The 27039-nt window shown below is 39.0% G+C and overlaps 1 protein-coding gene across 3 annotated transcripts in view; it reads left to right on the top strand.

The window, feature by feature from the left end:
• The first annotated feature begins 12201 nt into the window (after nucleotides 1–12201).
• The window catches only part of LOC123540460 (uncharacterized), a 33410-nt gene continuing 18572 nt past the window's right edge, over nucleotides 12202–27039 (top strand). Inside the window, exon 1 of one of the 3 annotated variants that reach the window (XM_045325527.2) lies at nucleotides 12202–12428. In XM_045325527.2, coding sequence (XP_045181462.1) covers nucleotides 12336–12428 — 93 coding nt within the window. In that variant the 5' untranslated portion in view covers nucleotides 12202–12335. Of the gene's footprint in view, nucleotides 12429–16007; nucleotides 16081–17216; nucleotides 17356–27039 lie in introns of those variants that run through there. The other 2 variants (XM_045325530.2, XM_045325528.2) reach the window with 2 other exon arrangements.

Raw genomic sequence — 27039 nt, 5'->3', positions numbered from 1 at the left:
CGAATACCAGATGGTCAAGAATTGGACACGAACTCCATAGAAGTTCAAGATGTATATTAACTATACCTTTTTACTTTTAGACATATGAAGATGGCATCATATGCAGATACACTAGTTTGGCAATCGAAGACCTATGCAATGGTAGTTTTTTTATTTTGTCTGTATCATAGGACCCTTGACACAGACTACTAATCTATTTATTCTTTTATATTTGTAAATAGCAAACATGACTGATTCCGATTCCGAAGTACAGTTCAATATTTTGAGGAATGGGGACGATATACCTGATCGTACACAGAATGATGACAGTGCAAATGAAGTGGACCAAGTGGCCTACTACACTATGCCGTCAGCATCAGATACAGACGTAGATGATGAGGTACAAGATTTAACTAGACAAGGAAATAGTAGTAATGTTCCGCAGGATAACAATGTCAATAGTAACAAAGCTGGAAGTGGAGATATACCAGATGATGAGCAGTACATAATACACCGACAGAGTAATGTTGAAAACCGCAGAACTAGACGCAGAGTAAACTTTGACAAACATGATGACAATATTAACGATATTGACGATACAAAAACAGTTGCACTTGACAGAAGACAGAGAAGACGTGGGACCACATCAAGGTATACAAACAACCGACAGCAATATAGTGACTCTGACGAAAGTGAAGACGACGATGGTCAGGCTTTACAGAGACCATGTAGAGTGAATCAACAACAGAAGGTAAGACGTGGCCCTAGTATCATTGAAGAAGGTAACTACAGAGGTTTCAATGATGGTTATGAACCAGATAGAGAAAATGATGTTCTTATCCGCAGAGAAAATTCAAAGAGAAACAGGTAACATCTTCCTGTAATTAAACCTGGAATATATGATGGTACTGAAGATTGGGAAAGTTATTTTTCACATTTCTTAAATTGTGCCGACCTTGGTAAATGGTCAGATGAAGAAAAAGCACTTACTTTGGCATCTTGTTTGAAGGGTTCAGCAAGAACGTTTTATTTAGGACTGCGAACAAGAGAGCAAAGACTGTATGTAGTCTTGGTGCAGAAACTATCAGAACGATTTGGAAGTACTAGACAACAGACCAGATATTTAACCAAATTTGAAACTAGAAGGCGTAATCTAGGAGAAACTGTCGCATCTTACGGAGATGATTTGAGACTTTTAGCACGAAGAGCTTACCCCGACCTTGGAACAGAGGCACAAGAGTCCCTTGCCCTTCATCAGTTTTACAAGAATATAAGCCCTGATCTGAAGTATAGATGTATGGACAGAAATTGCAACACAATTGAACAAGCCGTAGAAATTGTAGAAAGATATGAATCAATCTTAGGAGTTGATGACAAAAAGAGGTCAACTGTACGTAATATTACAAACACTGGCAAGGCAAGTACTTTTTCAACAACAAAGGGGGCTAATAGCAACATTACTATAGAAGGTGAGATAATGAACCAAATGCAAAACATCCTGAGCCGACTTGACAAAATGGAGACAAAGATAGAGAAGGTGGGTACGAATGAGAAAGATGACAGACGCAGGGGTGACCGTTATGAACGAAGGTTTTCTGGTTGTTTCTTATGTAAGGGTATGGACCATTATGCAAGGGATTGCCCAAAACGTGGACAGAAGTCGGAAAACTTCAGACCGCTAGCTTGAGTGGCCAATGGTTAGTGGATGATGTAAGGCCAAATGATGTAATAAATTTGTATACAGACAAAGAAAAAAGAGTTGGACATTTGCTTGATTCGGGTATATGGGACAATGGTCTTTATACATGTTGTTCCGTGTTTGGTAAACAAATTAATATGTTGGTTGATAATGGTTCATCTGCTACGCTGCTTTCAAGACGTGTATACATGTCAATAGAGTCTGGAAAGAGGCCAGAGCTTAGTCAGATAAACAACACTATGCAAGGTGCAAATGGTCATGGTATTGAAATTTTTGGAAAGATTAATGCAATGCTTGAGTTAGGTCAAGGAAGGTTTCAGGCATCTATTATTATATGTGATATAGTCCCAGATGGTATTCTTGGACAAGATTTTCTTCTTCGCAATGCTTCCAATATTGATTACAGGAAATCAACTATATACACAGATCAAACGCCCATTAGCTGTTGGATAGGTGGACAAGCTGAAGCACGATGCAGAGTAATAACGTACCAAGAAGTCACAATACCACCGTCATCACTTTTTAAGGCGCTAGTGGAAATAGAGAATGCCAGAACATTAGCTGATCTAGCTATTATGTGTGCATCTAAGTCTCTGGTAAACGGGAAGTCAACTATAGCTGTTGAAGGAGTTCTACAACCCCATACTGAAAATCCAAGTGTTTTCCTGGTAAATACGAGTGACACAGAAATTAGAATACCAAAGAATGTACCTGTTGGCATCTGTGAATCATACTATGAGACAAAGGAGTTACCCAAATATAACAACAGAAACATAAATCTAAGTGACAAAGAAAAGACAGGACCAGACAAAATGCCGGAGTACCTTCAAGATCTTTTTGACAGAAGTAAAACAGAACTGACAGAAGAACAGGCTGAGAAACTTGCTGACTTACTGATAAGGTACCAACATATTTTTGCAAAATCATCTGATGACTTAGGAATGAACACATCTGTACAGCATAGAATTAACACAGGTTCGGCAACGCCTATACGCCAACCACCAAGACGTCAACCATTAGGCAAAAGAGAAATAGAAAAGCAAGAAGTAAACAAGAGCACCGCCTTGCGGGTGCTGACGCTCATCTGATTTTTTTTTGTATAATAGAAATATTGTCCTACCCATGATTTTCTAAGTCTAAAAAGGGCCATCATTCTTGCAAAAAGCAGGATAGAGTTATGTTTCTTGATGTACAGTGTCCACTTATGATTGTGAAAAACTGTTGCAAGTTTTAAAGCAATAGCTTTGATAGTTTATGAGAAAAGTTGCCTTAAACATAATACTCAACCAAGAAAATGATTTTCTAAGTCCAAAAGGGGCAATAATTATTGCAAAAAGCAGGATGGAGTTATGTTGCTTGCTGTACAGGGTCAGCTTATGATGGTGAACAAGTGTTGCAAGTTTCAAAGCAATAGCTTTGATAGTTTAAGAGAAAAAGTTGACCTAAACATAAAACTTAACCAAGAAATCTGATATTTTCTAAGTCCAAAAGGGGCCATAAATCTTGCAAAAAGCAGGATGGAGTTATGTTTCTTGCTGTACAGGGTCAGCTTATGATGGTGAACAAGTGTTGCAAGTTTTAAAGCAATAGCTTTGATAGTTTAGGATAAAAGCTGACCTAAACATAAAACTTAACCAAGAAAACTGATTTTCTAAGTCCAAAAGGGGCAATAATTCTTGCAAAAAGCAAGATGGAGTTATGTTTCTTGATGTACAGGGTCAGCTTATGATGGTGAACAAGTATTCCAAGTTTCAAAGCAATAGCTTTGATAGTTTAGGAGAAAAGTTGACCTAAACATAAAACTTAACCAAGAAATCTGATATTTTCTAAGTACAAAAGGGGCCATAAATCTTGCAAAAAGCAAGATGGAGTTATGTTTCTTGATGTACAGGGTCTGCTTATGATGGTGAACAAGTGTTGCAAGTTTTAAAGCAATAGCTTTGATAGTTTAGGATAAAAGCTGACCTAAACATAAAACTTAACCAAGAAAACTGATTTTCTAAGTCCAAAAGGGGCAATAATTCTTGCAAAAAGCAAGATGGAGTTATGTTTCTTGATGTACAGGGTCAGCTTATGATGGTGAACAAGTATTCCAAGTTTCAAAGCAATAGCTTTGATAGTTTAGGAGAAAAGCTGACCTAAACATAAAACTTAACCAGGCAACGCCGACGCAGACGCCGACGCCGACGCCGACGCCGACAACCGCTCAAGTGATGACAATAACTCATCATTTTTTTTCAAAAAATCAGATGAGCTAATAAAATGTTAGAAATAGGCGTTATCGAGCCTTCGACGAGTAGCTGGTCTTCTCCAATAGTCTTAGTAACAAAGAAAGATGGTTCAACACGCTTTTGTGTCGATTATAGAAAACTGAATGTCGTCACCGTTAAAGATGCGTACCCTATACCCCGTGTTGATGAATGTTTAGATGCTCTTTCAGGTTCCAAGTGGTACAGTTGCATGGATTTGAATAGTGGTTTTTGGCAGGTTGGATTAGACCCTGATGATATGCACAAAACAGCATTTTCTACATGCCTTGGATTATACCAGTTTTCAGTTATGCCATTCGGATTAGCCAACTCGCCATCTACATTTGAGCGTCTGATGGAGAAGGTTCTCAGAGGCCTTCACTGGGAGGAGTGTTTGGTATATATGGACGATATCATTGTTCCAGCAAAAACATTTGAAGAGGAATTAGAAAGGTTGGAACATGTTTTCCACAGACTGGAAGAGGCCAATTTAAAGCTTAAACCATCAAAATGCGTGTTCTTTAGAAAAAGTGTCAAGTTTCTTGGTCATGTAGTTTTAGAGAATGGTGTTGAAACAGATCCTGACAAACTTGAAGCTGTAAAGGACTGGAGTCGCCCGACAAGCAAAAAGCAAGTGAGAAGTTTTCTCGGTTTATGCTCATATTATAGACGTTTTGTTCATGACTTTGCTTCAATTGCCAGACCTTTGCACAAACTCTGTGAAAAGAATGTAAAGTACCAATGGTCAGATGAGGCTGAAGAAGCATTTAGAAGACTGAAAGCAGCACTTACAACTTCTCCTGTATTAGCATATCCAAAACTTGGACAACCATTTATTTTAGACACTGATTCTAGTGAATTTGCATCAGGAGCCGTGCTGTCACAAGAGTATGATGGGACCGAGCGAGTAATAGCATATATGAGCAAAAGTCTGAATGTTCATGAAAGGGCATATTGCGTAACAAGAAAGGAATTGCTGGCAGTTGTTGTAGCACTCAAGAAATTTCATACATACCTTTACGGTCAGAAGGTTCTCTTGCGTACTGACAATTCGGCTGTAAGCTGGATGAAAAACCTGAAGACACCTACAGGACAAATGGCAAGATGGATTCAAGAGCTAGGTGTTTATGACCTTACAATAGTTCACCGGAAGGGAAAGAAACATTCAAACGCCGATGCTCTATCGAGGGTACCATGCAAGGTGTGTCACAAGTATGCTGCTAAACCAGAAGACATTAAAGAAATTGAAGAGCTCGAGCAATGCTCAAATGACTCAGATTTCCATGCTTTGGCTAGCAATCATCTGAGGGTAGTCACTAGATCACAGACAGAAACAAAACATATGCCAGAATTGTTAGATGGGTGGGATTCTCAAACACTACGACAGGAACAGATCAATGATGACGACATTGGTCCAATCTACAACTTAATAGAGAGTCAACAAGACAAGCCTGCCTGGCGGGACATATCAGACGCTTCACCACATACGAAAATATTATGGGCGCAATGGAACAGACTTTCAATCAATGCAGGTATGTTATACCGTACAATAGAAACTGCTCAGAGGAAATCTATACAGCTGATAGTACCTGAAAAGTATAGAAATGAAGTCATTACACTCAACCATGACATACCTACTGCAGCTCATTTAGGACAAAAGCCTACACTGAAGAGAGTACAACAAGACTTCTTTTGGCCAGAAATGAAAACCGACGTTCAAAACTATTGTCAACGCTGTGACATATGTAGTGCAAGAAAACCAAGCAGAGCATCAAACAAGGCTCCTCTCGGTAAGCGCATCACAGGTGGTCCAATGGAAAAGGTGTCAATGGACATACTGGGTCCATTTGTAATATCAGAGAAAGGAAACAGGTATGTCTTGGTGATGTGTGATGAATTCACAAAATGGACAGAGGCCGTAGCCCTACCAGATCAAGAAGCTCTTACAGTAGCAAAAGCGTTTGTTAACGAATTCATATGCAGGTTTGGAACACCGTTACAACTTCATACAGACCAAGGCAGGAACTTTGAGTCCAACCTATTTAAACAGATGTGTGACCTGTTTAAAATTCATAAGACAAGAACTACAAGCTTCAGACCGCAAGCCAATGGTACAGTCGAACGGTTCAATAGAACTCTTACAACTATGTTGGCAGCATACTGCCAGTCGAACCAAAAGCTATGGGACGTTCATCTTCCACAGGTGATGATGGCTTACCGAGCTACTGAGCATTCTACTACAAATATTTCACCAAATATGATGGTACTGGGACGCAATGTCATTTTACCCAGCCAAGCTGTTATTGGGAGACCAGATATGGAAAAGATAGATGAATTAGATAGCAATGAGTATGTATCTGATCTACAGGACACACTTCGTGATTGTCACAACATAGCAAGAAGAAAACTTAAAAAACAAGCAAAATACAGGAAGAAATACTATGATTCCAAAGCCAAATCCAGGAGACTAGAAGAAAACCAGCCTGTCTGGTTGCATGATACAACTAGAAAGCCAGGTGTGTGTAACAAACTTACAAACAATTGGAAAGGTCCGTATCTAGTGGTGAGACGACTTGATGATTTGACGTACCTGATTCGCACTTCAACTAAAATGGTACCGAAGGCGGTACACATTGATAGACTTCTTCCCTACCGAGGCACAAATCTACCACGGTGGATTCGAGACTTGAAACAGATTACTTGAACAGACATGAGGCAGAAGACAAAATGATGATACTTACTGTTGCAAGCTTTAGTTGCCTTATATTTTTCTTATATATATGCTCTAAATGATATGGTTTTAACTCGCCTATGTTTCATACGCTTGGTAGCGTACGGTGATTTAAAGGCTGATGTTGGATTCGCCTTTGTGTTTCATATATTTGGAATATATGAGTAACAGAGCCCAGGGTGGGTTCTGTGTCATTTATGTATATTGGAAATATACATGTGTTAGTCTTTACTTGTTGCGCAAAAGTAAGACTGTTAACTTACCTCACGGTTGTGATAGGTTGGGTAGATGAGGTAACCATAAACTCTTAGATGATATATACAAGTCTTAACATCATTAGTTATAGCAGCGGAAATATTTTCGACGTTTATAGGCGACGCGTATTTTTCGTTTCCTGCGAAACTGCTTCGGTAGCACACTTCAGTCAATAAACGTCCAGCGAATCCATAACAATAATACCAATCTAAACCATTTGGATGACAGAGTCAGTGACCATAAAGGCCTATGCAATGTGGATCCTTTAATGAGTAAAGGATGGCCCAAGTAACAAAGTTCTTTTACCACTATATTTTCAGTATGGTACTCAACTGCTGGTCGTGTGGCCTAGGGTTTCCAAACAAGGACCGCTTGAGGAACCACTTTATGAGTAAGCCTCATCGCTTTTTGGAGGTCGTCTGTGCGTGGTGCTCTGCCAGAATTAGAAGACCGATAGATCTGCGTGCACACATTGTCTCCAAGCATCGAGCTGTGGCGAAAGAGCATGGAAATGACTTTCCATCAGTTGGAGAAGCGTTCTACGCAGCGGTTGAACCTAGGGCCTTCCGGACATGTATGAAAGGAGTCCCTGTCGAGTCTCCAAGCGTCCTGATCATGAAGGAGCAGCTTTTGAAGGGTAACGCTCGAACACCTGACGAGTGGCAGCGAGGTTGGGAGAGGCATGGTCCCCACTCTACAGTAAGATACAGCACCACTGAAGTCAGTAAGCCAGAGGCTGGATCTTACTCTCCAACAAAGCCTGAGATTTGGACGGTCCAGTCAGTAGAAATTGGAGGCTTCGTTTCCAAGGTAGTTGCATATGGTGGAAGTGGGCTGCATCATCGTCTTACCCTGGAAAGTGTGGAGCAAAGGTGCCGGGACAGACTGATGAGAGTTATGGGAGCGATCAGGGAGATACCAAACCTCCAGCCCAAGCAGTGGTCAACATCTGAAGTAACACCGGAAGTGGGCAAGATCCTCAAGGCGGTTGGACTCGAGGGGATGACGGTGATAAAAACTGAGGTCAACCGTTGGAAGCCGGCAGACTTGAGCTCCAGCCCACCTAGAAAAAGGCTAGCGTTGTCACCTGCATTATCCTTCACATCACCAATGCTGTCTATGCCGCCTCTTCTTTCTCCTTTGCATGAGCCGGACCTGGACTACAGTTTCAGTGAGTCAGAGTCTCCTGATGCCACCACTACGACCTCTACAGCAACCAACACTTCATCCATCACTACATCTAGTACTTTAACTACTGCTCTCACAGGAACAACTGCCACGGGTACAACAATGTCTTCTTCATCAGCTGCGTCCACATCATCGTCTGGTACCACACAGTCATCTTCTTGTGTAACGTCTTCTGTGTGTTCATCCGTCTCTACTTCAAGCACTTCAACCACTGCTCTCTCAGGATCGACTTCTTCAAGTATGACGATGTCTTCTCCATCAACTACATCCTCATCATCCTCTGGAACCACTCAGTCATCTTATTGTACAACGTCTCCTTCTGTCTGTTCATCCATATCTGCCGTCTTCTCAACTTCTGGTACTACTGGGCTACTGACCACAGCTACTTCTACAGTTACTACTACAACAACCGTGTGCTCTTCTTCATCATCTGGAACAACACCCCGTACTTCATCAGTTAGACAGAAGTCTGTAACTTCCACTGTTTCATCATCATCTGTTTCTGGCAAGAAGACCGAAGTCATTTCTTCCATGGACAGCGCTTCAGGACTTTTCCTTCCTACTGTCTTTCTGCCAAGATTATCTTCCTCAGTTTTCCTACCAAATGATGTGACGAAGGAACCAGAAATTTATACTGCCACTCCTACTACCACAGATTCCGACGGTGAGATACCTACTGCTGAGTTAGCATCTCTTCTTCTTCTTTCTGGTGAGATGCCGCTTTTCCCTCCTGCCCGACGTGACTGGGACACTGCACCATCCATCGACTTACCAATACCAGGACCAATAAGAACTTGGCCAACTGCCGACTGGAGAACCCTCTCACCCGACAACCGCCTTCTTATGTGGCAGACAGTTTCTACATCATTAGCTGTTCAATGGGACATGCCTTTTGACCGAAGCTTCATCATGGATGCCTTCCAGTTTCTCGCCCTTCCAGGAACGAAGGAGTCTGATCTTACTTCAGCTGAATCCCGTCTTCGTCATGCAAACTTCTCCATTGTAAGGAAAATTTCTCAGAAGAAACCCGTCACTGGATCCATTTCTCTTATCGCTATCTACGAGTCCGGATATCCAAACAGTTTCAGTGCACAGCCAGGACCTTATCGCGACTTCCTTGCCAGCTTGAGCCATATTCCAGTTCGAATATGAACATTTCAGCCTGAAATAAAAGTTTTAAAGGCGACGTAATTTATTACGTAGTAACATTATCAAGTATTATTATGGACTTTGTCAGATACAGGAGTATCTAGTTCTTTAAGGTGGGGAGCGTGTAATGGAATTCTCCCTTACAAAATGAACGTCATGAAATTATGTGACAAATAAACATTTAGCATACAAGTAACTGCTGAACTAGAGTAATTTAACTTAATACAAGGACTGTTTTCAATATTTAAAGTGTTTATATACGTCATACCTAAGTAACTTTCCTTCAAATGGACTGTTTCCTACAAAGATTCTTCATAAAAATTAGAATGTTATCATTGTTGACATTTCTCCTTGTGAGAGAGTACTCTACATTAGGATACGTAACTCTTGTCATAATTAGTACAGGAGGCAGATGGTTCTTCTAACGAATAAATTAATTACTCCCTGACACGTACAGGAAGAGATTTTTACCACATCAGACTATCTACAGACGTATTGGAACATTTCTGACGATGCTGCCTTGTGCCATTTACGGTATTTAAAAATGGCGGACACAGAACTTTGGACTACTTCTACCTTTTTAGGGTCCGGCTTTTCGTGAATGTATCTTTGTTATGAATGAAACTTTTAGGGATTCATATTTATGCTTAAATAACTTAAAGCCTGATGTAAGCCGGATATTTCACATCAATTCTAACATTTTACTATGTATGTACTATATATTGTTAGCGTAACAAATTTCGTCTACATGTATCACTACGCTCAGCGTATAATGCTCCGGCTTTTTGTCGATATGTTATTTCATAATGTATATCATGTATAATTATGTGGCTTTTCTTTTAAGCCGTGCTTGTAGTACTCGAGCCTGAAATGTAATGCACTTTTATTGTTCTCATTGTTAATTGTTGCTTTGGGCGTATCACATTACCTAGTCTTAAGCCGGGATTTTCATTGGTCAAAGCCGTTGCCATTGGCACTCCAAAGGCTATAAATACGGGTGTCTGCGTTCAGTCGGTATCTTCTTCTCAACCGTAAAACCTTGAGAAGTAAAACTCACAGACGAGACATTTCTATTCAGAAATACATTTTCTATTAAGAAAAACATAAAAAGCTCTTTAGCAAGGTAAAAGAAACACTTATTAGGCAGTCTTAACTTTATTTTAAAGAGCAGAAAGTCAAATTCATAGAATAGGCACTTTTAGCCTTACAGAACAACAACAACAACAACATTATGAAGTAAATACAAAACCATGTAAAACCGAACCTTGCAGTATGCCTAGTCTGAACTACCACGTTATGGCAGAACCAAAGAGATGCATTGGTCTCCGTAATTCTACTTATATTCACATATTATAATGCTTTGTACTGATGTAGATTCTATATATAACTGCTTTGACTGAAGAAGATCCCATTGCATAGGCCTAGGTCCTCCATTGTTAATCTATGACGATGTATTTATTTCTCCGGTGTAATATCATTTCTACGATGCCATATTGTCAACTTCTGGAACGTACTTTTGTGTTATGTTTACAAGCGTTACACGATTATTATGATGTCGCAATATTAAAGAGCTATTTTTAACCGTTCATCCGAGTTCCTGTGGTAATTTGAAGGTATTGATGTAAACCAGAAAGGAGTACCGGTATATATGCACTTCATCTAAACTGATGGTGATGTATGTATACTGGTTATCATTATGGTCCGATATCCTGACTAGATAGGACCGAAAAGGTATTCCCAAGGTATATGATATATATATTGACGCATCTACAGAGATTGTCCAATATCGACGCATCCAAAGAGATTGTCCAATATCGACGCATCCAAAGATGTTGTCCCAGGTATATATTTCAACGCATCTGGTGTTAATCGCAACATACACTTGTATTTGCATGCTTTATCAAGGGTAGATGTTGATGTGCAAATACCAGTTATTACTAAATAGATCGGTATCCTGATTAATAAGGATGTGCAACTACCCAGGGGGTAGGTCCTTACAGTATAATATCTGTATTTGTACATTTAGTATGTAACCTTCAGAAAATAAAGTTATTATTATTATTATTATTATAAGTCAGCTCAGGGATGCAATCACCTACCATCATAGGGAGCCAAAACGGAGTCAACGTTTTCACGGTTTAGAGGGACTTTACTTGAAGATATGTTGTATTTTTGTGCTACTTAAAGTTCAAAGTTAACGGAAACATCTGTGTCAACGAACAGTCAATGTTAGATCTTTATACTTGATAAAAGATTTACTGAACTCAGATTTTTTTCTTTCTTTCTGATATTAAGATTTTTTTTCACTTTTCATTTATTCATTGTAAATAATCATTTTCTGTAAATAAATTTGTAAATATTGTAATGGGTGTTGATTTGTTCTGACAGTTATTGTCCCCGGTACGTCCAGCCTGCCACACTAGATTATTATCAAAATTTCTGCTTAAAGATGATTATTGATCATATCCTGTATAAAATGTAAAGGAAACAGAACGATAAGTAAAAGTTAAGGCACAAGATACGGTGTACAATAGAATTAAATCAATGAAATAAATGGTTAATGACATAAAATGACTTAAAACCTCGTTTACTCTGGTTGAAATCTGCATTAAAATTGCATAAGAAAAATAGTCTTGATCTATTGTAACCGCCTAATTATAGCCTAATCGTATTCAGTGTATTTGATTCAAATATCTGGTATTTATATAATCTTTCACAGATCTCAATTTTCCGCTAACAAGGAGTTGTATGTCCAGCAATTTCGTTAAAGCGTGGTTGAAGTGTTGGATTTTATTATAATCCTTTTCGCTATTTTGTTAATACATGTATACCCTTAAAAGATTAAAAGTGTTCTTAGTTTAAAATTTTATCAAGTAGATCTGTACGTCTTTAGCTATTTCATTCCTTTGTATTTTTCACCCGATTTAAGAACACCAACAACAACTTGTTATTTCAAATTCAATGTATCACAAACAACACCTGATAGCATGTTTTAACTCCTTAAATAAAAACATATGAAGTGGAAATATATATTTTATTACGATAGGTGTGTTCTATAGCCTATTGACATCAGATACTCTTCAAGATGGAGATGCAAAAGAAACTGACGACATTACGTCCAGTGCAGAGTGAACGTTTAATGGAGGATTATTTAAGACAATTTTATATGAATCTAACCGTAAGTAAAAACTGATGTATTTTCTTATTGTTCAGGTATTCATGGTGGAAAAGTTTGCCGTAAGTTACTAGTAACTTGTTAATGTTAGCGAACAAATTCGGGTTAGCTAGTTTTAAATATCGAAAAAATTATTTGGTAATCTAGTTAATGTTTGTGATCTTTTTCAATTGAGATAGATATCCAATCACAGAACTTCCACCAGTTAATGTTCTTTTTTGTATAAACATGAACTGAACTGGATATCTAGTAAGCATAAAAAACAAAATATGTTCGGAATATTCACTGGTAAAGGTACAATAGTACTAAATAATCAAGCAGCACTTTCAGGAAAGAAAAATATCCTCCATTTCTTCCCAGTTAAAGTGCATTTTCATGCTTTTATTTAAGCCAGTCATTGTGGACTGACATTTTGGTAGAATTTTCAAGGAGAACTTTTGCATTTATAGAAATGTGAACAAACCTTATTACTCATGTGTTCATACCCACATCAGTCATTTATACTGTCAGTTTGTAAGTTATCCCATAGTGTTGACCTTTCAGACAAAAACATCTCTCTTAGAAGATGAATGACCCCTTCTTTTCTTGGTGTTTTTTTTATGGTTTATAGGTCATGTAAGAACATAAGGCTAGTAATCCTTTTTTCAAAATGGGCTTGGCTATGTGTTACAGCCCTCGGAAGATTGTTAACTTCATATAGAACATATGGCATTTTTTTACTACTGTACAGCCTAAAATATGGTTGCTCATATGGTGGCTGATTTCTATCTTGACTTCTGGCATGCTGGCACATTTTAAGAGCGCAAACACATCACAACGACAAATAAGCGCGCTTATAATTATATGGCGATTGATTCCTGCTGTATAATTCTGGGGTGTAGATGTATTTGAAGAGAACGGTAAATACGCTTTCATGGCGTATACGAAAAAACTAATATAAAAATCCTATTTTTTGCTGTTGCTGTTCTCACTTTAGAGCATGTGCGCTAAAACCATATCTAAGAGCACATTATTAGTTTAACTCTTGAAATGTATTTTGCACAAAGTAGGACATTTTCATGCATATATTCGCATGTTTTCGAGATGAAAGTAGGGTGCTTGTTCTGCGGACAAGATTTTGAAACGCAACATGATTAGGACGACTTGCTTTTTACAGCATGATATTCAACATTTCTTTCCTTTTCGAATTTTGAAGCAAATTTAATGTAAGGATGCATTGTTGAAAATAGGTATATACGAGATCGTGAAAATCTAGAAAGTATACTAGTATGGAGATGCAGGGACTGAATTTTGAAATGAATAGCAATTTCTTTTATTGTAATATAGCCTAAAATCCTCAATACAGAGTAATCTTCATATCAGTTCCGCTTGAGACAGGAACGATAACTCATTTTAAGAACTATTACGATAGGAAGAACGAAGCCGTCAAATCCCATTGAGGCAGCTTTTACCTTGCTTTCTGTGCGAGCACCTGCGACTGCTTTGGCGAGCTGAGAACCATTGTCGTTTGGAGCTGTTAAAAGGAATTCCATCAGTTTGCGGCTTTCGAATTCTTCGTAGTTGACTTATTCATAATTATGTTATACTGTCTCTCGACTTGACATTTTTTATTTTCTGATGAAGACATCATGAATTTTGTACAATAATACGAAATTTTAAAGTAACTGAACACGTCCAATATGTTTCTGAGAATCCAAGTTATACATGATTTCAGTGAACTATTGAACTATAAATGCAGAATGTAATTTGAACGAAAACGTTTCTATATTCACGTTACATTATAGTAAGTCAGTTCCTTCTTTATTCCGATTTATACTGACAATGAAATTTAAAGACCTCATTTTCAGTACTTCATAGCATTTCAATGATATGAAAACAATGCTTAGCCGGTTAGTATAACATGTTTTCTGACCAAAAATAAAATAAGTATTGATAAAAACATGTGCTGAAATACAACACCCTCTGAAAATACTCCCATGAAATGTGGTGTTTAGCAATGTAGACATTTTCTAAAACCAGCAAAGTCACAAAGATCTTTTTTCAATACAATAAGCAATAAAACTAAGCCCAAAATAAAATGATAAAAAAATAGGAAACAATGTTGCAAAAATCCTTGTCTGTTATCTCTTTATAACGTCTGCTGTCCAACAGTGGCCAGTTTAAGTAAACTGTTACTGATCTTTGTAATATTTGTATATATATATCGATCACATTTTGCGAGTCATGATTTATTCAGACATGATTGCTTTGTCCTTTTATGCTTTCTTTTATACATTAGAATTAATTGCCCACTTACTCGTGTCCTCCCCCACTTTCACTAGTTAATTATTTTCTCTCCTACTGAGAGTACTAATTTGGTATGTGTTCAAGTTCAGAGCTCCGTCAGTATTGACAAAAACGAACACTTTTGAATCTAATAGGTAAATATCTATTACGATTTAATCAGTGCATACTATGGTGGCTGATTTCTGCCATTTCGCGTTTTCGCTCCGCGACCCCGCCGAGCGAAAACACGAGAATTTACAAGTTAAAATGGCGGGGGCGCGGGGCGAAAACTCGCTATTTAGCGGGGGAGCGGAGCGAAAACACGATAATTAGCGGGGTCGCGGGGCGAGAGTTAGTAACTGGTATGTCGGGGGCGCGTGGCGAAAACACGATAATTAGCGCTGCTTAAACGCCGAGTTTTCGCACCGCGCCCCCGACATTCCAGTTCCTTAATCTCACCCCTCGACCCCGCTAATTATCGTGTTTTCGCCCCGCGACCCCGCCAAGCGAAACCACGAAAATTAACAAGATAAAATGGCGGGGCGCCAGGCGAAAACTCGCTATTTGGCGGGGGCGCGAAGCGAAAACACGATAATTAGCGGGGGCGCGGGGCGAGATTTAGTAACTGGAATGTCGGGGCGTGGTGCGAAAACTCGACGTTTAAGCAGCGCTAGTTATCGTGTTTTCGTCTCGCGCCCCCGACATACCAGATACTAAATCTCGCCCCGCGACCCCGCTAAACAGCGAGTTTTCGCTCCGCGCCCACGCTAAATAGCGAGTTTTCGTCCCGCGCCCCCGCCATTTTAACTTGTTAATTCTCGTGTTTTCGCTCGGTGGGGTCGCGGGGCGAAAACGCGAAATGGCAGAAATCAGCCACCATAGTAAACAAACAAAAATCGTATGTCAACAGTAAAACCAAGTGTGTAAGTATATCGCAGATGTTTCTGTTAGGACTGTGACTCACTGCTGACCTGGAGCGCCTGTGATAAATTATAGACTCCGGTTCTGTTAGCAGGTTTAAGGTTCGAATACCAGTCTCAACACAGAATATCTGACTGGTTCTCAAAATTGACCGAGAACAACATTGTTTCAAGTTTCTGTTTTATTGCACTGGAGCCATAATGGCCGTACAGCACCAGTTTATCAGTTTTTACCATGTATTGTACAATACTTGCGTCATTGCTTAATCTACATGTTGATTTAATGATTGGCTACGACTCTAATTTCAAAAGGCATTCCTGATTAACCTTCATTAATTGTATTAAGTCTGATTGTGCTTTATTTGATTAGCAGCTAGGTTAATGTCCGTATTTAGATATTAAGTGCGCATGTGTACTTACAGAGTCTATAGAACGTTCAGAGAGGATACCTGTCTAACATGGCTGACTCGGTAATTGTTTTCGTACCTTTTGTTTTTGAATTCTCTTTTTTTGTCACTCACGTTTGCATGCTTCACGTCCAAAGCTATTGTTTTTAGATACCTAGCAAATGATAAATCTTCTTGGAAAATCGGATGTTACAATTTTATCAACGTTTTGAAAATGCTTCCTTTAAGATATTCCATAGTTGTCTTGCATTTTAAATAGTAACTGAAATTAGATGTTTTACAGGCATTGCATTTTAACCTTTATCACGCTGGACACGATTGATTCTGCCTTTGCGACCAGTGTAGATCATGACCAGTCTGCACATACGTGCAGTCTGATCAAGATCTGCACCGTTCGTCATTCAGTCAGTATCTTTTTGGTAAGCGCCCCTTTTAACAGTTAATGGTACTGTCCAAATTGAAAGACGGACAAATTCAGTATAGAAATTTAGCAGAGTAAGGGTTAAACACAACCTTATGTTTAAACGTGTATCTATTCTTCGGGATTCAAACAAATGATAGGGAGACTGTATATACACCGCACACTGTTGTTTTTATCTTTAATTATTGATAAATAACGAAACTGATTTTTTATAGTTGTTTCTTTTCGTTATTAAAATATGTAAAAGGACTAGCAAATTAAACGATCAAACCGATCTGTACATAATTGCCAGTTTCTCTAATTGATTGCTTGAAACACGCATTTGAAACACGCTTTCATCGGACGAGTCTAACAGTCCATGCATTCAGTTCAAGTTCATTGGGAGAAAATAATTCGTTAAGAAGTGATTAGTACAATACGTGTGATGTACGAATATTTAAGCAGTATTAAAACGTTGGATTAGTACTGATAATTGAATGCTATATTAAGCATAGGTTTAATGAGAGTAAATGCTGGTTCAACTTTTGAAAAGTCAGATATTCAGATCTGAATGAATTGATTACACTATGATCTTTTGTTGTTTGACAAAACTAATATATCTGCACAAATAGCCGCAAAATAAATAAAACATTAAATGAATACCGTAGAAAGAGACAGGATATGATTTTATGCAATTCATAGTACATATTTGATTTTGAGCCGTTAAACCTCCTATAAAAAGCCATAAAAGACTGTGTTCGGATCTGAAAATTTAGCTTAACAGTTATAAGTATATGGACTAACGAAAAATAATATCAAAATAATCACTTTAATGATCTAAAATTGTACTGAAATTTGCTAAAGCAATGGATTTAAAAACTTGGAATCAACAGTCAGATATGGACAGTGATCGTTACATTTTAAGGAATTATTTTAAGGTAAGTACCATATCTGTAGAGGTATATATGTTGTTAATAAATAAAAACAAACATCCAATAGGTATTCCATGCCCGAAATGGTCAGGATCAAGGGCCAGTTAAATATTTTTTTCTTGCCCGAAATGTTGAAGATCAAGGGCAAGTTAAATAGTTTTTTCATGCCCAAAACGGTCATGATCAAGAGCCATTTAAATAGTTTTTTCTTGCCCGAAATGTTGAAGATCAAGGGCAAGTTAAATAGGTTTTTCTTGCCCGAAACGACCAGGATCAAGATCAAGTTAAATAGGTTTTTCTTGCCCGAAATGTTGAAGATCAAGGGCAAGTTAAATAGGTTTTTCTTGCCCGAAACGACCAGGATCAAGATCAAGTTAAATAGGTTTTTCTTGCCCGAAATGTTGAAGATCAAGGGCAAGTTAAATAGTTTTTTCATTCCCAAAACGGTCAGGATCAAGAGCAAGTTAAATAGTTTTTTCATGCCCAAAACGGTTAGGATCAAAGGCAAATTCAATATGTGCAGCAGAGTAGGACTCAAAACGCTTTTTCAATGCGCACGGTCAGATGCCCGGCAACAAACTAACTAATGTATATCATCCAGCGTTTGTACTTTTTAAAATACAAAATTTATACAGCTCTGTCTGTGAAAAGGCAAATATTTTTCACAAATCATATTCTTCACATCCCTTTGAGAAATACCCTCATAATAACTATTATACTCATTTTTTGACATGTGAGTAATGTGAGTGGCCGTAGTTCTAAGACCTGAACCAAATCAAATTTATTCACACAATTTTGTTAAGAGTGTGATAAGTTCATAACACCGCACTGGCTACTTATCAGTAATATCGATATTTCATAGCATATGTTATTTATGAATATATTGTTTGTACCTCAGATCCGATATAACGGTTTTCAGTATTTTGTTGACTAAAGCAATATTTAGATATTAATACTTGATTGCCCTGCACGATTATGGTATACTTGCCGAAGAAGTGCAAAATTACCTGAGGCCTGAAACCCCAATGCGGCTCGAAGGTCATTATTCACTCTGAGGACAGTAATACCATAAACAAGCATATATGTCTTACCCGTGTCTAAATTTTTTAGCAGGCAACCGAAACTTCATCGAATTGCGCCGGTCATCAATGTATATAAACATGTTATATGTGTATAGAGTAACAGCTTCATGTGTTCTAAAATCATTAGACATTATTATGATATCGAGCCCCATGCCTTAAGGGTCTCCTCGGTAGCGAGCCTCACGGTATTGCGAGTATATTTCCGCATATTGGTGGATAACACAACTACAACAAAGAAACGTCATTCGATTGCTAAAAAATATTTATTATTTCAAACACCTTGCAAAGAAGGTTTCCAGTTAATAGACTATCTTGTGAGTAATGAATAGCTTCGTGGTAACATCTTTTCTTTTTGCTTTCAAAAAATGTTTCTCGCCTTTTCAGTGTTAAATTATTGTTTCGTTGTAACAATTACAAAAGTGTAATATACTAATTTCCTCTAGCTTCCATATTTTATATTAAAGACTTTGAGATGCAGATTAAAGAAAGGTTCCTTTGAATAGAATATTTGACAAGGATTACAAATTTGTATGTCAGCTTGTGAATGGACATGAGCACATGGAAAAACTTATTCAGAATTAAAAGAAAAGAAGTTGATAGACGTGATAGAGGAATAGAATGTCGGCTGAAAATGATTGGCAGTAACGTAAGAAACCCAGATACAGAGAATGCATCATAGCTGGAAGTGGTCCATAATGCCACCAAAACAGCACCATTTTCGTTTCTTTATAATGTTCTATAAGTAAAGATTTGTATTCGAAATGGTGCAGATGTATTTAATCATATTCCCTGTATATATTCTGCATAATATATTTAATGTTCTCACAGCAAGGTCCATTTCAAGATGACATAAAATAAAAAGAAATATACGGAACGTTATCTTCAAAGAGGTTTTATCTGTTTATTCAGCCAGTAAAAAACAGTATCAAAATCACACTTCTCATACCCGGAAATACAACTTATACTACCATTAGTCTATTACTCCAACACACGTTTTTTATCACTAAATTGATAAAATTACATCCGCAAACCTAGTATCAAAATATTTATATACCTCTATGACAGTCTCAAGCGAAAAGCACAGGTGCTCAGTTGCATTTTGATCAAGAATTCCCTTTTAAAATAATCATAAAATTGGACAGGTATATAAACAACCAAAAGTTCAGTCACTGGCGTAAATATTAGGTAACAGAAGGCGTATAACCTAGTTTGACCGATACAAACGTAAGAAGAAAAAAAGACCTATGTAATAGAATATATCCAATGTGTTAAGTTCAAGTGGCTCGAAATACAATAGAATTTTTTAAAGAAGAAACGAAAAAAGACCGAAAGTTAAGACTGCCATGGAGGCTTTTTGTTTACCTTGCTTTCTGTGCGAGTAATTGTAAATGCTTTGGCAAGCTGAGAACCAGTTGTTTCAGTATATTAACCCAATGAGACTTTCTAAATAAAGTTTGTTATGCCAGTATGTGTACTTCGTAGCTATGTTGAACATTAGCACGATAAACGGTTCTTTGTGTCTAAGTTAGCTAATGCCTCGGCCACAAAACCGTACAATGTCCGTACGGTTTTAGAAAATCGTACGAGTCCACCAATTTTAGAATCGTTACGGTCTCTGTACAGTCGTAACGTCTGGTCGCAGTACCTACGGGCCCCGTGCGATCTTTAGAGGGTGCAGTCGTAGGATGTCCGTACTGACATCGCAGACAAGTCGCGCGAAGCTCGCAAGGAGCCCGGACGTACCTCGTACGGTGATGGTGGGTTCGTACGGTGCTCGCATGGCACTCCACACGGTGTCCTTAATATCGTACGGACATCGTACGTTGACCGTGCGAGTCCGAGCATCGGCAAGCCTCGCAGTTTTCCAAACCGCACGGACATCGTGCAATGCTCGTACGAGCTCTTGCAAGCTGCTCTGACTTCGAAAATCTCTACGAGCTCGTATACAACTCGTGAGCTCGGTGAAACATTTTCATCGAGTTCCTGAGTTCTCTACGAGTTCAAAAATTCCGTACGACGCTCGTACGAGTCAACGATGTCCGTATGTACGCCGAATGAGTTTGCCAAAATTCGACTGAAACCTACTCGTGCGGAGCTCGTAGCGTTCTTGTGACCGGGGTATTATAGTGACACAGAATGGTATTCTAAAATCACCGTTTTGAAAACGTATTTATTTTTTTAATAATTTCGTTCACATTTAATTTAATTGAAATCAATAGTTTTAGTTTAACTTGAAGTAGCAGTGCATAGGTGCCCAATAATCTCATTAACACATAATATCAATCCGCTATTTATCTGTTTATTTAACCGCGGATAAATTCCGTTCCAATATGGCACGGAAATAATTATTTCATTGTTCATGTCGTTTAACCATATTGGATTATCGGCTTGTAAATTAGATTATCGTTAATCTGTCATAGATCCTTGACGTCAATAGCTGCATGGGTCGCTTTAGAAATTTGATAAGATATTTGTGTCGTGTCATCTGCTTATTAGAAGAGAAAATAAAATAAAAAAGAAATTGCATGTACGGTAGGTCTGATCTCGCTACATTTGCAATTGTACTCGGAGACAGTAATTTTAGCGGTAATTACATAAGTATTCAAATTTGTAATGTAATATACCAAAAGGGAGTTGTCACCAATTATACTTTCAGTTGACGACGTTCTCGAGATAGTAGTTAGTACGAGGTAAAATATATATATAAAAAGTCCTTTTTCGAAAAGGTAGAGGAAGGAATTCCCACCTTATGTTTTAGACAGTAACTAGTTCTTTGATTCAGACCTTGGTTTAAGCACCTTTGAAATCTGAAGTTAATTAATCAATTTAGTTCTCTTAACGACATACACTTCAACCAAAAGGAGTGTACAATTTTTATAAAGTGTTATTTTTCCTTTTGTGGCCGCTGCTTGATTTGGCCAAGATTCGCAAATAATCGAAAAGTCAATTTAACCTGGGTGGTCCAGATTGAGACAGGAAATCAAAATTGCGCTTGTGTATGTAAGTCGCCACCGTTATGTATGTAAGTCGCCACCGTTATATATGTAAGTCGTCACCGTTATATATGTAAGTCGCCACCGTTATGTAAGTCGCCACCGTTATGTATGTAAGTCGCCACCGTTATGTATGTAAGTCGCCTCCGTTATGTATGTAAGTCGCCACCGTTATATATGTAAGTCGCCACCGTTATGTATGTATAGTCGCCTCCGTTGTATGTAAGTCGTCACTTATAGTCAGTCGCCACCGTTATATATGTAAGTCGCCACCGTTATGTATGTAAGTCGCCACCGTTATATATGTAAGTCGCCACCCGGTTATATATGTAAGTCGCCCGTACCCGTTATGTATGTAAGTCGCCACCGTTATGTATGTAAGTCGCCACCGTTATGTATGTAAGTCGCCCCGTATGTATGTAAGTCGCCACCGTTATGTATGTAAGTCGCCACCGTTATGTATGTAAGTCGCCACCGTTATGTATGTAAGTCGCCACCGTTATGTATGTAAGTCGGCACCGTTATGTATGTAAGTCGCCACCGTTATATATGTAAGCCGCCACCGTTATGTATGTAAGCCGCCACCGTTATGTATGTAAGTCGCCACCGTTATGTATGTAAGCCGCCACCGTTATGTATGTAAGCCGCCACCGTTATGTATGTAAGCCGCCACCGTTATGTATGTAAGTCGCCACCGTTATGTATGTAAGTCGCCACCGTTATGTATGTAAGTCGCCACCGTTATATATGTAAGCCGCCACCGTTATGTATGTAAGTCGCCACCGTTATGTAATGTGTGTAAGTCGCCACCGTTATGTATGTAAGTCGCCACCGCTATATATGTAAGTCGCGACCGTTATATATGTAAGTCGTCACCGTTATATATGTAAGTCGCCATCGTTATGTATGTAAGTCGCCACCGTTATGTATGTAAGTCGCCACCGTTATGTATGTAAGTCGCCACCGTTATATATGTAAGTCGCCACCGTTATGTATGTAAGTCGCCACCGTTATATATGTAAGTCGTCACCGTTATGTATGTAAGTCGCCACCGTTATGTATGTAAGTCGTCACCGTTATGTATGTAAGTCGCCTCCGTTATATATGTAAGTCGCCACCGTTATATATGTAAGTCGTCACCGTTATGTATGTAAGTCGTCACCGTTATGTATGTAAGTCACCACCGTTATATATGTAAGTCGCCTCCGTTATGTGTGTAAGTCGCCACCGTTAACCCATATTGATGACTCCTACTGAAGTATACAAGTAGTTTTAATGGGCGGATAGTAGACGCTCACACGCCAGAAGCTTCCCTGGTTCTTTAGCGTGACAGGTGTAGTTTAGCAACCATATACAAGACACGTGTGTGAATATAATTTTAGTTAGGGGAAAGGGGGCTCGAACTCGAAACCTCTGTATACGTAGCCTATGTCTTATCACTGACCCACTGAGCCAAAATTATACTAACAGAGACCTATAAATCTATAGTTAAACCTCAATTTATTTTGTCTTAACATCCATCTACCACACATAAATTTTCAAAATAGTCTTTTCCTTCTTCTTCATTCTACACTGTCAGTCCAGTAGCCTCGGTGAAACTTGTGGTTTGCCGCAGATCCTCAATATCTCCATACAGTTTCTGGTGGATCTAGGCATCTATCGGCCAAGTCGCAGCTCGCTCCTGGTCATGCTTTTACATAATGGTGACTTTCTCCTTGTAGCTCACAGGTGTTGTTGGTTGTTCAAACTGAGCTCTAGCTTAGCCAGTTGGTCTGACTCATTGCCTGCAAGTCCACAATGGGATGGAATCTACTGGAGTGCTACTTTGCAGGGGATACTCAGGCTCTGCATTCTCCTGGCCAGCAGTGGAGCTTTATTGTTCATCAGAGCTTCCATAACAGACAGTGCATCTGTGAGAAAGACGACTGAGGAGTTTTCTTCTGCCGAGTTTTCAATCATTGAGAGAGCCAGTCTCAGTCTCTGCCTTGTAATTGCTGCAGTGTTTTCCTACATGGCTGCATATAGTGTTTTTCTCTTGCCGGATGGGTATAGAATGAAAACTCCTGCTCCTCCATCTTTGATGGTGCATGTGGCTGATCCATCTTTATAGACATGAGTCAGTGTTTCCGGGGGATACTAGTAGTCTTCATTGATCATAGCTAGTGTGAGGCTCTTCCAGATACCTTCATCCTCTTGTTTCCCACGTTCAAAATGAGGAACAGCAAGTCTCACAGTCACTGAAGACAGATCATTACCTAAAGGGTTTATAATGTCTTTTCTACCTTAGGGGAGTCGTAGGTATGTTCAGCTCAGTTTCGAACTCTCGATCGAGTTTCTTTGCCTCGTGAACGAAGCTTTAGCTGATTTTTGGTGTAGCCATCCAACTTGGCTTTCATGGGATGGTCCTAAAAAGACATGAACTACCCTGCTTGAAGCCGGACCTTTTTGTAACGGCTGAATACCTGTTAGCTTCTCCATGAAGGAGATTGGTGTTAACTTTGTAGCACCTGTCATGACCCGCAATGCTTGGTTTTGAACATTGTCTTGAGCCTGTTGGTTAGTTTTGGCAGTAGTGGACCAGGCAGTTGAACTATACCCTAAATGGGGTCTCACTGTTCCCTAATATACTGTCTTCGTTTGCTCATTCGCTCCCCACGTTGTTCCGGCAAGTTTACGCATCATGGCAAGCTTCCTACAGGCCTTCACTTCTGCTTGACTAATGTGGGGTCTACAGGATAACGGTTTGTCAAAGGTCACTCCAAATTATTTGTCTCGTCTGCTTCAGTCAGCAAAGAATTTCAAATCTTGATTTTGCCCGTCCTCTACTTTGACGACAGGGAGAATAGTGTGGTGGATGATTTCTCTGTATTGATCGCGACACACCAGTTCTCAGCCCAAGCTGAAAGCTTGTTGATGGCTTCGTGCATCCTGTATGTGGCTATTGTGGCATGTTCTTCCTTGCACCGTAACACCAGGTCGTCAGTGTAGAGTGCAGCCTTTACTCCTTTCGGTAGTTCAGACACCAGGTCATTGACGAAAAGCAGGAAGTGTTTAGGGGATAAGACTCCGCCTTGCGGGACACCACAACGCAACAGGAACTTCTTACTGCTTGCATGCTCTAAGCTGACTCTTGCTCTCTTTTTGTAAAGGTATGATTTAATCCACCTCGGCACGTGACCTCCTACTCCACTCCTAATCAGTTTGACGAGGAGTCCATCAGTCCAGACTTTTGTCGAACGCTCGCTGCAGATCAATCTATGCTGTAAGCACGAATTTCTGCTCTTGGATGGAGCCCTCTATCTCTTGCAATACTAGTAGGTAAGTGGTCTGATATTCAGTGAAGCAGAATTGTCTGAAGCCAGCTTGTGTTGCCAGTTTGTTGTTAGTCTTGTTGTTCCTTCTCTTGAGGGAACACTTAGATTCGGTAAGTCACACTTGACTGAGCAACTGATATCGAATCTGTTGTCATTACAAGCTGGTCAATCAAACTCCGTGACCTTAGCAATAACCTCTGACATTAGAATTATTCTTCCCTAATTGAGGCGACTCTCTGGCTGAACGCGATCTGCGGATTACACATTACTAAACCCGAGGATGGAAAAGTGCTGTTGTTGAAACAGGCCTAACATCTCATTTGTCACAAAGGTTAAAATATGTCGTTACCTTCGAATGCATGTTTAATATGTGATAATAAACCCCATTGCGACCCTCTCATTGTGTGCAACAAATTCACGAATCGAATGCCCGGATGTCACATTCACGAGATTTAGGACAGATACTACTAAATTACAGTCGTGAATTACTTGATCAATGACCACTAAGTTTGGTGTGTGCGAGGTCGTAACCTGTTAGCGCATCAAATCACTAGTACATTAGGACCCCACAATATATCTAGCACAAAAATGACTTACCAGCTTTGAAGGGGTGAAGAAGTCAGGCGAAAAGTATCTGATTAAATTAAACACTTCCTTGAAATATCCATTTTACATGTTAGTTAAAAAACAAGTTTCGGAAAATGTCCACTATTCACTTTTAATGTCCCCTACTGTCATAGTCTGCTGTCATCTCTAGAAACTTCTCAAAACACTTTACCAGTAACACATGGACATTTTTGCACTGAGTTTAAATCGGGTCATTGCGTACAGCCAGTGTTTCTTAATTGCCGTATTTATTCAACTGGTAGTAGTAACGGATTTACTTTGTTGTTGGATTTAGCAACTTATGTTAGTGTACATACTGTGGAAATAGCGGACTTGACATTTTTCAGGCAATAGAAAACAACATAGATCTTTTTCAAAATTTTAGTGTTTTTTTTTTTTTGTATTTTAGTGCAAAATGTATCACCCCCTCCCCCGGGGCGCTTAAACGGGTGATACGGAATGTCAATAAGCTAGAATGGTCTTGTCATTGCGTCCTATCCTAGGGTTCCAGATACATTTTGTATTTAAAACAGACATTACAACCAAAATTTTACAAGATGATCGATCATTATATATTTATATAGATGTGCCCTAGAAGGAACTTTTGCTATGCTTTAACTTGTGTCAAGCTGTAGTTGTAAATTTCCAGGAGTTTGCAAATTGCTGTAGTGCCTAAGTGGGTCAACATTTTATTTATGACTCCTTCTGGTCCAGGAGACTTCGTCTTCAGCTGCCTTAGAGCTGTCTGTAGCTCATGTAGTTTAAAACTAAGTTTTAAAATTTTATCTCAATTAGCTGTACATAAGGTTATATCACACAATCTGGTTGGTGAATTTATTAAGTGAATTATATAAAGATTACAAATGGTTATTTCAAATTTCAGTATCATACGCCATCAACCTGCTGTTGGTGAAGTGATAGCCTAATTGTAAATTGCCTATACATTTACAAACAGAAACTTTTTCATATGTATCATGTTGCCTTACTTTAGCCAAAGCCTTTTTAGTGAAACTATAATTATAAAATGTTATTGACCTTTGACCTAGAAGCCGCAAAACAAAGATGACCCATTCACATACATTCACAGTCCATTTACATGATTTGGTTATAATATTATGAGTCTTACGAGTTAAGAAAACATTTCTAAGGTAAGGTTCAGAGTAACGATGACCTTTGATCTATTTCTGACCGTTAATTTTTATACGCCCGAAGGGACGTATTATGTTATACCCCCGGTGTCCGTCCTCCGTCCGTCCGTTAGCAATTTCGTGTCCGCTCTGTAACTCTTGCACCCCTTGAAAGATTTCAAAGAAACTTGACACAAATGTTCACCACACTGAGACGACGTGCAGAGCGCATGTTTTGGATGTCTCGCTTCAAGGTCAAGGTCACACTTAGGGGTCAAAGGTCATATCAGTTTGTTTCGTGTCCGCTCTGTAACCCTTGCACTGCTTGAAGGATTTCAAAGAAACTTGGCACAAATGTTCACCACACCGAGACGACGTGCAGAGCGTATGTGTCGGATGACTCGCTTCAAGGTCAAGGTCACACTTAGGGGTCAAAGGTCATATGTGACTTTGCTTTGTGTATATTGCTCTGCATTGCAGTTGCTCTTGTTTTCATTTGGCAGATCCCTTTTTTGTTCACTTACAATAAAATAATTTGAATTACTTCCCTTTTATGTTACTATAAATA

The sequence above is a fragment of the Mercenaria mercenaria genome, chromosome 16 (genome assembly GCF_021730395.1).
Source record: "Mercenaria mercenaria strain notata chromosome 16, MADL_Memer_1, whole genome shotgun sequence".
Classification (NCBI taxonomy): domain Eukaryota; kingdom Metazoa; phylum Mollusca; class Bivalvia; order Venerida; family Veneridae; genus Mercenaria; species Mercenaria mercenaria.
This window is presented reverse-complemented; position numbering and strand designations above follow the sequence as displayed.